The sequence below is a fragment of the Lutra lutra genome, chromosome 2 (assembly GCF_902655055.1).
Source record: "Lutra lutra chromosome 2, mLutLut1.2, whole genome shotgun sequence".
Lineage (NCBI taxonomy): Eukaryota > Metazoa > Chordata > Mammalia > Carnivora > Mustelidae > Lutra > Lutra lutra.
In genome coordinates, this window is record NC_062279.1 from 6,435,574 (window position 1) to 6,450,664 (window position 15,091).

General features: G+C 40.5%; 1 protein-coding gene and 1 long non-coding RNA gene across 11 annotated transcripts in view; one reads left to right on the forward strand and one right to left on the reverse strand.

Moving 5' to 3' along the window:
* MCPH1 (microcephalin 1) overlaps positions 1 to 15,091 on the forward strand; it is a 245,709-nt gene that overhangs the window by 62,994 nt on the left and 167,624 nt on the right. Inside the window, exon 10 of one of the 10 annotated variants that reach the window (XM_047713755.1) lies at positions 10,061 to 10,148. The exons of the other annotated variants lie outside the window; for them this stretch is intronic. Coding sequence (XP_047569711.1) covers positions 10,061 to 10,078 — 18 coding nt within the window. The 3' untranslated portion in view covers positions 10,079 to 10,148. Of the gene's footprint in view, positions 1 to 10,060; positions 10,149 to 15,091 lie in introns of those variants that run through there. 10 annotated transcript variants of the gene reach the window in all.
* On the reverse strand, positions 3,554 to 9,265 carry LOC125090787 (uncharacterized). Its single transcript, XR_007124481.1, has 3 exons — positions 9,014 to 9,265; positions 8,692 to 8,828; positions 3,554 to 5,467 (listed from the first exon to the last, which is right to left on the reverse strand). It is a non-coding gene; the product is annotated as an uncharacterized LOC125090787 (long non-coding RNA).

The window sequence follows — 15,091 nt, forward strand, 5'->3', positions numbered from 1 at the left end:
CCGGCCTTCCATACCCCTGCCATCCTTGATCCCCTTCTCCCACCATCCACTGTGTGGACTCAGAGATTTACTTCGTAGGTGATAATTCACTGCTGTTGTGTGTTTGGGGAGGAGGGTGCTCACATGGTCCCCGATTCGGCCACGGAGGGAGGCCCCTGCGAGCTGTCCTCCCTACTCGCTCTGTTCTTCTTTAAGTACTACCGTTTCTAGAATATGAAGGTGTCCTACACTCATATTTACCTTCCCTGCCCTGGCCGCGTTTCTCTGGGGAACGCAGTTCCGCTGAGAGGAGAACGGACCGTGTAAACACAAGGTCTGGCATTCGGCATCCTCATCCGTGGGGGCAGCTGTAACAGAACACCCCAGACTGGGTGGCGTGTAAACAACGGACATTTATTTCTCACAGTTCTGCGGACTGGGAGGCTGGGATCAAGGTCTGGCAGATTCGCGGTTTGGTGAGCGCCGGCTTCCTGGTTCATCTTCTGTATCCTCACATGGCCCAAGGGGCAGGGAAACTCCCTGGGGACTCCCGAGTGGGCAGGAATCCCACGCATGAGGCCTCCACCCTCACGACCTCTTCACCTCCCTAAGGCCCCACCTCCAAATCCATCACATTGGGGTTAGGGTTTCACCTTGTGGACCTTGGGGACACAAACATTCACTCAGGAACAGTGCCCTCATGGCACTGAGAGCCTCGCTACCGCCCGTTCCACATACTCAAAGCCCGGAGATGTGCGTGTGTGTGGACACCAGAGGGGTTTTAGTGTTAGATATTAAGTTTGCTGGATAAAGCATCCCAGTAAGTGAGATGACATATGTGTATTGCTTTTTTTTTTTTTAACATATGGGTATTGATGAATAACTTGGCTGTACATTTTCTCTATGCTTTTTTTTTACTATAAAAAGTATTTTTATATGCAAGTATTCAGAGTTCATACTCATGCATTGTTGATCACTATTATTGTGTTATTTGAGAGCATTTAGAAATGGCTTATATTATTTAGAAATATGAAGTCTCTGTAATCCTAATGGAAAATAAATTTCACATAAGGGAAAAAAAGATATAAGGGAAGACAATTAGGTTATGAAAAGCTTAAAAAAATAAAATTAAAGATTTTTGCCGCATTTTTTGGCAGTGAACTCAGCTATAGAGCATAGAATTTATCATCAGATTAAAAAGTGGATATTAGTGAAGTGTAAACCTGGCGATTCACAGACCCGTACCCCTGGGACTAATAATACATTATATGTTAATAAAAAATAAAAAAAATTTTAAAAAGTGGATATCAGCAATACAAAGCATACATCTAGGGAGCTGTGTCTTCAAGAAACCTACATTCTCTTGGATCCAGAGTGAGTCTTAAGACACTTTAAGTGATACAGCTTCTAGGGAGTTAGAGAATAGAATATCTTCAGGAAGCAATTTAAGGACATTTCCAGAATTTATCTCTTGTGATATTTGATCCACTCTTTTATATTTTCACTACATTAAAAGTTCATGTAAACATCTGATTCCAGTACTGCCCATGTATATCTGTGAGCTATATTTCTAGTGAACAGAACCAAGAATCTTGGTAAATGTGCCGATCATTTCATTTCACTTCTTTTTTAGGAGAAGGTGTTTCACTGTTTACTTATGAAATGGTACCTAAACCCGAAACCCATTTTGAAGAAGGTTTAACTTTTAAAATGTTTTTGTTGCTAATAAAACAAGTATGTTTGTTTAATTTGACCTACCCTTGATAATACTAAAACAAAAGCAATCAGACTGTTTCCTAAATAGTTATATTTTCTTCCACCACTGACTGCTTTAGAACTTCCAGAAGGTGCTTTCGCTGAAATTAACACGCAGTGTTTTATATTTGTGATTTGTTTCTCACTGTTTGGTCGATTAGTTCGCAGGATTGCCTTTCAGTGTTTTCTTTGATTCCTCTTTGGTGCTGTGTAACTGTATTTGGACAAGTGCTTTTCCTTTTTAAGGAACAGAGCCCTACAGTTGTTTTTTTCTCTCTCTGTAATAGGCGTTCTATAATTGATATCCTTGAATGTGCGAGTAGACGTGAGTAGTGGAGGAGTAGGAAAGTTTAATTTTATATTAATATATTGCAAATCATAAGGTAAAGATTTCAACTTTTCTGCAGTCTGTCCATATAATTTTATCATACTTCTTAAAAAATTCTGAGATCTTCATACTTATAACTAGAATGTTAAGATACATGCTTTACGCTCATGTTTCTTCTCATGTCTGATGAATGCAATTAAGCCCGTGACCTCCACCATCTCTCATCCAGGCTGTATTTTTTTGCAATAGCTTATTATTATATCTTTTGACCTTATGTCCTATTCTTTCATAATTCTTCCCAAAATATATCTTCTTTGCTGTTTTAAGGAAGCTTTTGTAAAATTGATCTTGCAACTGACATCTTGTTGAATCCACACAGACTACTCTCCGATTCTCCATGGAGCCACTGATGTCATGAATATTTCTTTGTGTTGTTCGTTCATCCTGTCTAGGATATCTGTCCTACCCTATCTGTCAAACTCTCTTTCTTTCTCAAAGTCTAGGCTTGGTCACATTTTTCTTTAGATTGTCCTCCTCCAGAACAGGATCCTTTTTTTCTCGTATCACTATCATCTGGTTTTGTGCTTGATATGTTATTGTGGCTCATTTAGTATTTAAAGATTAAGTGAGTATTCAGTATCTTGTATCATTCTTTCTTAGGAATTGGATGATTCTGCTTCTATTGATTATTGAATGACTTCTCATCTTTTCATCACTTTTTATTCAAAACTGACCAAAGAGGATAAACTTGATGTTTGAAATTAAAACTTCTGTAGATCTAGTGAGATTATTGCTTCTTGAGTAACCATGACCTTTATCAAAACTCTGTTCCCAGGAGTTAAAAAAAAATATGTTGAAGATGTGAAGGACAATGTGTACTAGGCAGTTAAGGAGATGATTTTATTCAGAGCATTGTAATGCAGAGATCACTCCTTAATGAGGAGTGCTCAGAGCAAAGGTGAAAGCTGGGGTTTCATAGTCAGGTAAACAAAAGTGTCATTAGGGAGTCTTTGGAAACCAAGAAGAAGGACGAAGACAGTCTTACCTGAGTCATGAAGGAAAATGGTGGCGATGGGTCTTTTCTTGGATTTTGGGGGAGCAGAGTGGTCCTTGGGGTTAACCTTTTCTTTAAACACAGTCGGAGGACCAGCCCTGTTTTCCAGGAGATCAGAGCTTGACATTCCTGTTGTCAGTGTTACCATCTTTCAAAATGGATGTCATTCCTCCCTGAATAACTGAGAGGCAGTCATAACCTTGGAGGCAAAATTGAGTCTTAAGAATGACTTGAGGGGGGCGCCTGGGTGGCTCAGTGGGTTAAGCCGCTGCCTTCGGCTCAGGTCATGATCCCAGGTCCTGGGTTCGAGCCCCGCATCGGGCTTTCTGCTCAGCGGGGAGCCTGCTTCCTCCTCTCTCTCTGCCTGCCTCTCTGCCTACTTGTGATTTCTCTCTGTCAAATAAATAAATAAAATCTTAAAAAAAAAAAAAAAGAATGACTTGAGGACTTTTATTGGTACTTGTTCTATCTGTTGAGAGGTGATGGCAAAGGTCAGTTTTAGTGTCCTGGAGGTTAGGCATCTTAAACTACGATCCCTAAAATGAAAAGAACTGGCAGAACTTTATACAGAAGGTTATAGTCTAGTCTAGAGTCAGGAGCTGAGCCCCAAGGGGACCTGACCATGGGTCCCAGAATTGGTTTCACAGCATGGCTTACTGTCTCGAGGGTCTCGAACCAGGTGTGGTTACCTGTCCTAAAAGGCATGCATAACCTGAGAGTTTTGCCATACTTTTACATGGCCTGTCCAGAGAGGATCCTGCTCACTGTGGTCACACGGGCTTCAGTGCTCTGGGTTTCTTCAAACCTGGACAGAAGGGTCAGTTTCAAGTTCACTAGAGCCCAGACACGATCAGGGCAGTCAGGTGCTGGTACTTGGTGATGCCGAATCAGGTTGGAAACAATTTGGAACATGAGTTCGAGAGGTTGTAGCCAGGTAGTGCAGGAAGCCACGTGAATTGGAAATATGCTAAGAATTGATAATTTGGGCATGGTAACAGGAATGGGGCCACTATGCAGGTAGGGATGGAAATTGTTTTTTTCTGTAGGGGAGAAGGAAGTCAAGTGAATCTTTACCAGAGAAAATGGAGTTTTCACATCTGTCAGTTCCCTGCAGGGTACAAAGAGGTGCAAAATAACTCAGACAGTGAACATGGCTAGGATCTGATATCCTGGAATGGTGTAGTGTAAACAATGCATAGTTTCCCACAGAGACACAATTTTTTTTCCCATAGTCCCTCCTCTAATAATCAAAGAGAGATTATTTATGATCACAAAATAAGACTGGTCTCATTATATTTATTTACATAGGTGTAGCAAGAATAGTTCTCAGGAAGTTTTCATAAGGAATCTTCGATTGTGCATTTAAAAGCCTCTTGGGACTAGGAAGCCCTAACAAGAGGTTGCTGTCAGATTTCACCTTCATTATCTACACATTTGCATAAATTCCTTCCTTCTGCGGTCCCCAGCATATCCTCCAGCTCTTGGACCCCTACAAAGTGATCTTTCTTGCTCATCTGTGAGTTGGGAACCCTGGAAGCCAGGTCCCTGGCTTGTTTTCCCAAGAGGGCTTTGGCAGGCATTGGTGCCATAAAGTCTGCTTTCATTTCTTGAAAGGGTCTGGTTGTTGCTGATTATATGATCAAATATGATCTTGCAGCCAAGGCCATGGTTACTTAACCAGTTTTTTCGGTTATGTCCTGGTAACAAGGAAGACAGATTCTTGTTGAACCTAGGCAAATAATTATATTGCCCTGAAAGCAAGAACACTACATAATACTGAGTTTCCAAATTCTGGGCAGGGGGGAGACTCAGATACTGTTTCTAAATATGTCCTTTGTTTTTGCAAAAGCTTTGTCTACCAAACTGTTTTAAGAGACAGATAGCATAAGAAGAGCAAAGACTTCCTTATGTTCAGAAAGTAGAACATTAAAGTATTCCAAATAAAAACCATAGTCCTTCCTCAGTAGTTCATTTAGGCCTATGTAACTACTTCTCACTTTGCTTGAACGTGGGTTAGTAGTCTCATGAGCCCAAAATGCTTCTCCACTAGAATTCTGGAAATCCTGACCAAATCCCCTGGTAGGGTCTCATCATTGTTTAAATGATGCCATCAGGAGACCGTACCGGAACTATTTGGCATAGCCCTTTTCCATGGGCTTTGAAGAGGGTCTTTCTTTTGAAGACAAGTCACTCTGGCCTGTAGGTGATTGCAGGTGCTGGTTAGGAAGCATCCAGTGAAGCAAGGACCTGGAGGTGACAAAGGTTCTAGATGGCTGTGGCCAGTGTATTACTGATAACTTTCCAAAGTGAGAGGGCTGACGAGAGTAGAATAATGCAGCTGACAGGGAACACTGTTGTACAATAAGACAAAGGCAGCCAGAAATGGTAGAGTCAACATCTACATGCATAATGGTTAGCACTGTTTTTAAACAATCTTTTTTTTTTAATTAATTAATTTATTTGACAGACAAAGATCACAAGTAGGCAGAGAGGCAGAAAGAGAGGAAGGGAAGAAGGCTCCCGCTGAGCAGAGAGCCTGATGCGGGGCTCGATCCCAGGACCCTGGGATCATGACCTGAGCCGAAGCAGAGGCTTAACCCACTGAGCCACCCAGGTGCCCCAGCACTGTTTTCAAAGAAGAGTGGATATTACATGTAATTATAAAAATGGAAGAACAAAATCTTTATAGAAAAAAGTCTTCAGGTATAACAGAATAACCTCAAGATATAATATACCATGGATATCCTAAACATGTAGCTAGAGTGGACCAAGAATATATCAAGATTGTCAAGAGATTTTAGGAGTCTGCAGTAGGACCGAAGTATCTGTGTGTTAATAACATTTTACTCACACAAATTTATCTTGAGGATGACTAATTGTTATTTTTGATTTGACAGCTCAATAGTAACATAATCACATTGACCTAATTATTTCTAACATCTCTCTTTTCATATGGTGGAAGAAAAAAATCTTTGTGATGTTCCAGGTGTCTCTGGGGAATCTCAAAGGCAGCTTCAGTGACTTGAATGTGGGAAAGGAAAATATAAAAAGGTGTCATGAAATTTTGGGCACTTGACTAAGACAGGACTGTAGGTTACTTAGAAAGAATACTTATTTACGGGGCATCTGGGTGGCTCAGTGGGTTAAAGCCTCTGCTTTTGGCTCAGGTCATGATCCCAGGGTCCTGGGATCGAGCCCCGCATCAGGCTCTCTGCTCAGCAAGGAGCCTGTTTCCTCCTCTCTCTCTGCCTGCCTCTACCTACTTGTGGTCTCTATCAAATAAATAAATAAAATCTTTAAAAAAAAATACTTATTTACTTCCTTAAGTGATAAGAAAAAATTTTACAAGTTAATATAGAATAGTATAACTTTAAAATGCTTTACCTTTTTGTCAAATAACTAGATTTCTTAAATACTCAAGGAAACAGTAAAGTCAACATAAACCGTAGAAGTTTATTCTGGTAAAACACAGAATCTTTGTTACCTAAACAAGTTACACAGAAAAATGAATGAATAGATGAATGAACTTTACAGTTTAGATGAAAGCAATTAGCAGCAAACCAAGTAAATGAAACTGTCAATAGAGACCAAGTTTTGCTAAGGTTTTTGTGCATGTCATAGATTTTCAAACTCAAACTTTATAAACCTAAATGAAGTTTGTGCCACATTTTGTCTCTCTTTTTTTTTTTTTTTTAAGATTTTATTTATTTGACAGAGATCACAAGTAGGCAGAGAGGCAGGCAGAGAGAGAAGAGGAAGCAGGCTCCCTGCTAAGCAGAGACCCTGATGTGGGGCTCGATCCTAGGAGAGGCTTTAACCCATGGAGCCACCCAGGGGCTCACATTTTGTTTCTTTTATGATGCCCTTTCACATTCTGGAACAATCTGACCCTTTAGGACCAATCTCAGGGGTTCTGCGGGATCAGAAATAATTTCATAATATTAGAAAATAAGATATTGTTTACATGCAGTGGGTTTATGGTTGGTTATCTCCAAGTGGACCTATGTGGATAGTTATTAAAAACCCATATAGAAAGCTTTCTGGAGTCTCTGACAAGCTGGCAGTGGGGTTCAGAAATGAAAAATCTGCCCCTTTAGGATAGAGCTCTTCTTATTCTTGAAAAACAGAGGTACATACACAGTTGTATTTGTTTCAAAGTATAGCTACTTAGTACAAGCCACATATTAATTTTAACTTTTAACTAAACTAACTAACTTCTAAAATTAGTTACTGAAGTTACTTACCAAAGTAACCCTGAGAAAGCAGGATGGGTACACGTGGAGTGTTTCTGTGTATTTTACTGTCCCTGTAGCACATAAACATAAGAATCAAAAGCATTTAACCTTAAAATTATGCTTGGTTTTTGGGGCAGCTGGGTGGCTCAGTTGGTGAAGCATCTGACTTAGGTTCAGGTCATGATCTTGGCATCCTGGGATCACACTGGGTCTGGGTCCCTGCTCAGCAGGGAGTCTGCCTGTCCTTCTCCCTCTCCTTCTGTTCCTCCCCCCACTCATGCTCTCTCTTTTTCTCACTCTCAAATAAGTAAATAAAATAAAATAAGAAATTATGCTTAGGTATAATTTCCGTATTCTATCTTACTAAACATTGATTAATGAATATGCATTAATTAATTCAGTTTAGCATTAGAAGAAGGTTTTAGGTTACGTAAATATCTTGGAAATTATCTTAAATCTGTTTTACGTTGTGAATAATGTAAAACAGTTGCCATTAAAGTAAAATTTGTCAAAAATGATTCAATTTTGTTAAATACAAATTTACATTTTTCATAATCTTAAATATTAAGTATAAATAATACTCTCTTATTCTATCAGTAAGCCTGTGTAAGATTAGGAAGAACATGTACAAGAGTGAAAATGTACTATTTTATTATACTTATATCTGATAATTCAGAAAAGAGATAGGTGTTTTTAATAAACCAAAAATATTCAACTAATCTCACTTGCTGGAGATTTACCAAAATATGTGAAAACTTGAATTTTTAAAATATTTGGGTCTCAAAAAAAAACTGAGTTTCTATGAGAATAGTTGTTTTCTGTTTTTTGTTTGTTTGCTTTTTTGAATGTTGAAAATACTGGGAGTTCACTTTCCGTAATTTCTGGGGACTTTAGGAATATTCAATTTATAGGTCCTTGTTTCTAAGCCAGTTATAATAGAGCTTCTTTAAGAAGTTTTATAATCTCATTTGATAACATCTCATGATGCTTTTTTCAGGTGTGTGAATTGCAGGCATATGTGCATAGAGACAGAGCTTGTAATTTTAATTTTAGAATTTTACTTTTTACTTGTGGCTCAAGCATAAACGTGGTAGTACAAAACTCAGCCTAGATACCTACTTGGTGGCATGAAATACTTAACAGTTTTGAGCTCAGAGTAGAAAAATAAACAAAAAACGTAAAAAGGGAGATTCTTTATCATTTTCCATACAAAAAAGACAAGTTCTCTATAAACCATCATCCTCTTTACAGATCTAACTGAATGGTCAGATCATAAAACCAAAGGAAGTTGGCATCAGAAATCAAGTAAATACTCAAAAAGAAAAAAATCAAGTTCTTACCATGGTATCAGTAGCCAAGAGTCTGGAGCATAAAGTCAGGAGCTGGACTCAATGTTGGGCCCATAGATCACCAGTCAGGAGGGCGCACAGGGATTGTGAAGAAGCAGGGGCAGTCCCATCTGAGCCACATGCCAAAACTGCAAAAAACAAAATGCACAAGACAATTAAAATGTTTGTATGCAGACTGTCGTTATAAGGACTATCTTCGTCAATGAGGAATGTCTCAAGAATAAGAAGGGGCCCAGGTTTTACAGAGGCAGGTAGGCTAGGGTGTCATTAGCAAGTCTTAAGGTAATCATGATGAGGATGGAGATGGTCTTACCTGAGTCACTGAGGAAGGGTGGCTGTGCATCCTGTTAAAAAACAAAGTTCAGCTGCAAGGCACCCAGCAGGAAGAGGGGAACCACATGAGAGTTGCATAAAATGGAAAGTTTTTATTGGGAGAAGTCTAGGGGGGAGGAGTTATTAGCACAAGAAAAGAAAGGATTGTTTCAGGCAAGATCACCTTCCCTTAATGGGAAGGGCAAGGGGTCTAATGCAGAAGGCCTCTCCTTCCTGTGGGGCATTGAGGAAGCCCTTGTGGCAGATTACCTAACTGGTCCCGGTCAGAAAACTCCTGACCTTTGGTAAAACTGCATTTCTGGGGGAGGTTGAAACTGCACTTAGGTTAGGGATTAACGTGGTTTGGTGACTTGGCTGGGCTCAAGTGATGTCCTTTGGGCCTGTGGTTTTAATAGTCCTATCTTGCAGCATGAGAGAGAAGGGTGGTCCTTTCAATTACACTTTTCTCAGAACACAGAAGGGTCGGAACCTTTTTTAACTTGTGCTCTGTGTTCTAGGGCACAGGGCACAGGTGAAGTTCAACGTTATTGTGGAGAATCAACTTTCAGTAGAATAGGGACATATCTTATGGGACGGGTGAGTCCAGGTCTCAGTTGTAAAGAGCTGTTTTAATTCTTCAACACTGAACATGGTTGGTTCTAATAAATGTTAGCTGGTCTTTTTGGCCTTTTCCAGTGACGGTAATGAGGCTTACTGACTCTCTTTAGGTTTGTACATTCTGAATATCACCTTCCATGCAGATTTCGTGGGGAGGGGAATGGTGCGGGTTGGAGGAGCATCAGGTTACCATCACTAAAGAGAAAAAAGTGGCCAGATTTTCTCCCTGCCTTTATTACCGTCAGTGAAATGTGACATGCAGCAAAGGTTACATAAATAAAGGACTAAGTTAAAAGAAATGGTTTGTATTCTCATGAAATTACAGACTATGAGGGTTATAATTTACAAAAGTGCTAGCATTAATATTTACTTTCAACAGAATTATTAATCGTGCAGCGCTCTGGGAGTAATTCATTATCTCCTTTCTTAGAGGAGACCCGTGAGATAAGGACCAGCCAAGTGCCCTGTCAAGTATGGAGACAGAGATAAGTGGGCTGCAGAAAGTCTCGTTCTGGGTCTGCCAGCAGATGATCGTGTTTCATGTGCTTTACATATTCTCTCTGCACAGTGGATTCTTACAGTTTGTGGATTTTCTAGTAGTGACAGCCTTCTACGAAGATGGACCATCCATTAACTTTCATATACAGAAATCTTATTCAAGTCCACAGAACATGCTGAATGCTAGCTACACTCCGGGCGGCTGTAAGGCCGAAATTGATTTGAGTTGTTTTTGCATTAGTGGTTGTGTGTCTTGCCAATTGAAAGATATGTGCCAGAATTGCATTTTTAAAAGTACATTAGAAGCATTTTTAAGCAGAGAAAGGGTAAAAGAATTGTACAGCGAGGTACTTTTTTTTTTTTTTTTAAAAGGGGGCAGCGATCATAGCTTTCTGACTAACCAAAAATAGCGTTATTTAGCCCATGTCTTAAGGAAGGAACCGGGAAGATGCTGTCAAAAGGAGAACCCAGTGGGTATACACACTGATAGGCCGTTCCGAATGCTGAAACACCGTTGCTTCCTTGGTGCAAAACTGGCCTTTGCCACACTGGAAGGGAAGTCCACGGGACGCCCACCAGCCGACCGAGCAGGTCAGCAGACACAAATGATGGGACATGGTACAGCCTTCTCTGACAGGGCTGTCTGCAGATCAGAGACTTAAGAACGTCAAGCCTGCAGAATCCATTGACTCAAGGGTAGTGTCCTCAAACAGTTCACAGTCTGTGTCACCCAGTCATCTTTCGTTCTGGCTCAGAATCTTTTCCACAATGTTTCTGTACAAGTTTTTTTTTTTTTTTTTTTTTCTCTTTTGTGATCAGATCTCAAAAAGGATTATTCTCGATTACAAACTCAGGCTGCTCTCAATCAGTTATTGCCAGAGTATTAACACGGGGACAGCAAGGGTGTTTGCTAGCCTTCTGGGGGATGCTTTAAAACCCAGAGCCATGCTATATTGAACAAATAAAATTAACTCATTTTCACGAGTGATTTTGGATGGGCCTTTGTTTCCCTCTAGAAACTAATTAGATAACTAATTATCTAGTTAGTTAGATAACTAACTAGCAGATAGTTGTCTGCTATCCCAAGGGGAAATACCAAGCCTGACAACTCTTCACCAAATTTTACCCACGGTATACGTGTATTTAGGTGGATTTCTCTTCTGGACGTCCTCAGAATGTCCGAAGTGTTTTGCGCATTCCAGAAGTGACCTTCCACAGCATCTGTGGGGCCAGGACTCTAAGCTGGGTACCAGGGCAGTCTTCCCAGGAGGACTTGGCTCCCTGAGTAAAGGCAGCCTTAGCTCCTTGAAAGAGGCTAGCCAGACCTGATTAAGTGACCACCGTTCTCAAATGACATTCTAGACAAGGCCTGGTTTCATAACCAGGTTTTCCAATTATATTCTGGTAAAATGCAGAACATATTCCGAAATTATACAAAAATCTATACTGCCATGGGAAGCAAAGGGGCTTAGTAAAAGATTCCAAATTTTGAGGCAATCTTTGAAAATCAGGTATCATTTTAAAATGTTTTATTTTAGTTTGCAGAAGTAGTATCTCCTGTATTCTTCTGAATTATGGATAGCTTAAGAAGAAAGAGAAGGGTTCATAAGATAGAGCATTAAAATAATACCAACAAAATTCTAAGTCCACAAGCACATTGAATTTCCCTCATTTAATCCTATAATTTAGGATTACCCTTATTTAATCCTAGCTCTGTTCTGTGGGAGCTTGAGTTCATGTCTCCCAAAGCTGTATGCAGTCGATTACACAGCAGTCTGGGAATCCTGACCAGCTCTATGCCCTGGTCTGAGACCTGTGTAAGCAGCGCCATGAGAAGCCCGTTTATTCTGTGAAGTGTCAGGAGTTTGGATTACTTGGTACCTCCCTTTTTCATGGGGTTTTGGCCAGTTCCGTGTTGAGGTCACAGGCTCTGCCTATAACTTATTGAAGAGCCATTCGGCAAAACAGATCTAGAGACTTATAACAGCGAGGGTCAATTTATTACTCATAATTTTCAAATGTGAAAAGTCTAATGTGAGTAATGTTACAGGGAAATTGGGTTGGTTTATGGCAAGCCAAACAAAATAATAAGATGATTACCAAAAAATTAAGCAGAATTTAAGGAAAGCAATTAAACCTATTTTCAAAAAAGTCAGTAAGCATTATCTCTGATTTACAAAATGCTTTAAAAAAATAGCATTTATTTATGAAAATGATGTAGGAGGGCCAGACCCGCAGAGGGGGTCCCACAGGACCAGCCCGGGGGTCCCTGGCTGCGCACAGGATAGAAATGAAGCGCAAGCCGGCAGGAGGCGGACGCAGAGCTGCTGAAGGTGTAGAGAGAGCGCAGGCGCGGACAGAGCATCTGGGATCCTCAGGAGAGAGTCCCGTCTTTGCTCGAGGATTGTGGTCTGGTGTCCGTGTCCTCTCAGGCATCCGGGAACCTGTTGGGACAACGACGAGGGCCCAGGTGACCGTCGCAAGTCAGTTCTCCGTCTCCCTCGGAGCCGGGCGGCCGTGGTGTTGAGATCGTGGTCGGGGTCTGGAACACGCATGGGACGGCTCCGCCCTGCGTTCTCTCCTAGTCCCTCCTTACGTGTTTCCTATTCTATTCTAGAGACATCGTTCACGCCTTGTCCATTACAAGGAGGTCACACACTGTTTGCATTCGGAGGCATGTGTAAGGTGGGGGGACCCGGGTAACAGAGCAGGAATGGAAGCAGGAAGAGGGGCAAACAGCAGACTTTAAAAATGGAGTCCTGGGCGCCTGGGTGGCTCAGTGGGTTAAGCTGCTACCTTCGGCTCAGGTCATGATCTCGGGGTCCTGGGATCGAGTCCTGCATCGGGCTCTCTGCTCAGGAGGGAGCCTGCTTCCCTTCCTCTCTCTCTGCCTGCCTCTCTGCCTACTTGTGATCTCTCTCTGTCAAATAAATAAATAAAATCTTAAAAAAAAATAAAATAAATAAAAATGGAGTCCTTCAGTTTCTCTATTTCAAGAAGACCAACCTAATTTTTATGGAGGAAACAAATCTTGAGATATAGTATAATGTTTCTGAGACACAGTAAATGTACTGAGAACACGTCAGACTATCAGGAGATTTAGTGAGCCCACATTAGGTCCTGGACATCGATGTTTTTATAAAAAAAAAATCATAGACAAGTCTGACATGCATCCCCAGTTGAAAGTCACTGGTCTACAAGATGCTCGAGTTAAATTACAGAAGCAGGATGCTCACCAAATTAACAATTTAATAACCAAGATTGTAACACGGTACTTTGCCCACTAGCAGCATTGCAGGACTGGGACACCTGAAATAGAAGAAAGCCCAGCTGTCAGGACAGCATCTGGCTGGTGTTGCCCCGAAGGTAAAAACATTATGGACAATAAGGCCAATAACCAATATCAAGGATTTTCCTCAAAGCCTGTGATTTGGAAATATTTATATTGATAACATTGTACCTATTGAATCCTTGCCTATACAGGCTGAGTGGCCCTTCTGATTTCATACGGAACTTGGCAATCGTGACACATTCAACCTAATTATCCTACAGTTCTCTTAAAAGTGAAAAATGTATTTTTGTGATTTCCAAGGGGAAATCTTTTTTTTTTTTAAAGATTTTATTTATTTATTTGAGAGAGAGACAGTGAGAGAGAGCATGAGCGAGGAGAAGGTCAGAGAGAGAAGCAGACTCCCTGCAGAGCCAGGAGCCCGATGCAGGACTCGATCCCGGGACTCCAGGATCATGACCTGAGCCGAAGGCAGTCGTCCAACCAACTGAGCCACCCAGGCGTCCCTCCAAGGGGAAATCTTAAGGCTAGTTTTAGGTGTGAGTGATATCCTTCAAGTTTTATTTTTATATATTTAAGATCCAATTTAGAGAAGGCAAAAATCAGTTACCAGACGACATTCACACAGATCCTTCAGATAGGATCACGTGTGCCTGAGAAACCATACCAGGCAAGTTATTTAATCACAGTAGTAAGACAACATTTAAAAACAAGCACAGAGGGGCGCCTGGGTGGCTCAGTGGGTTAAGCTTCTGCCTTTGGCTCAGGTCATGGTCCCAGGGTCCTGGGATCGAGCCCTGCATGGGGCTCTCTGCTTAGCCGGGAGCCTGCTTCCCCCTCCCGCTCTGCCTGCTTCTGTGCCTACTTGTGATCTCTCTCTCTCTCTCTCTGTCAAATAAATAAATAAAAATAAAATCTTTTAAAAAACAAAATAACAACAACAACAATAACAAAAAACAACCAAGCACGGACTGTAACCTAAGTGACCAAATTTTATTTCTTAATCACAAGCATCATATATTCAACATAAAGGAGAGATCATTATTCTTTTAAGATACAAGCTTTGTTTTTTAAGCAGATTATACAGAAAGTTAAGACTGATCTTTTGGTTATAGGCAATAATCTGTAACCATGAGGACAGCCCATCAACATCAGGCACAATTGACTAAAATTATAACACATTTTGAGCTTTCCTTCAGACTCAAGTATATACACCAAAGCAAGTTAAGTGAACTTTCCTAGTCTTGTTCTTCACTATGCCTTTTCTTATCCTGTAGCAAACTGACACTTTGCTTAAGCCCGAAGCTGTGTTCATGGGGTCCCAGCACCTGAATAGTAACAGTGAGATGTCATTTCTGTTAATAGGCAGTGTGTTCTTGCTATCTTTAAGTGTGTCAATAAATATTTTAAAAGTTTTTCAGTTTTAATTTCTATGATGTTAAATATTGATAGCCTTAATCCACAAAAACAAAGACTCTTTGTGTTGCTTAATAAGCCCTAGTAGTATAAAGGAGTCCAGAACTCATAAATCCTGAAAACCACTGCTTTAAGAAATACAATTTTTTTTTTAAAAAACAGACTCACAGTTGTATTCCTCTGTCATTATTACTCTTAGTGTAATCTTACCCATTCATATTAATTGTATTTTTTTAGCCAAAGTTACTAAGTTCCATT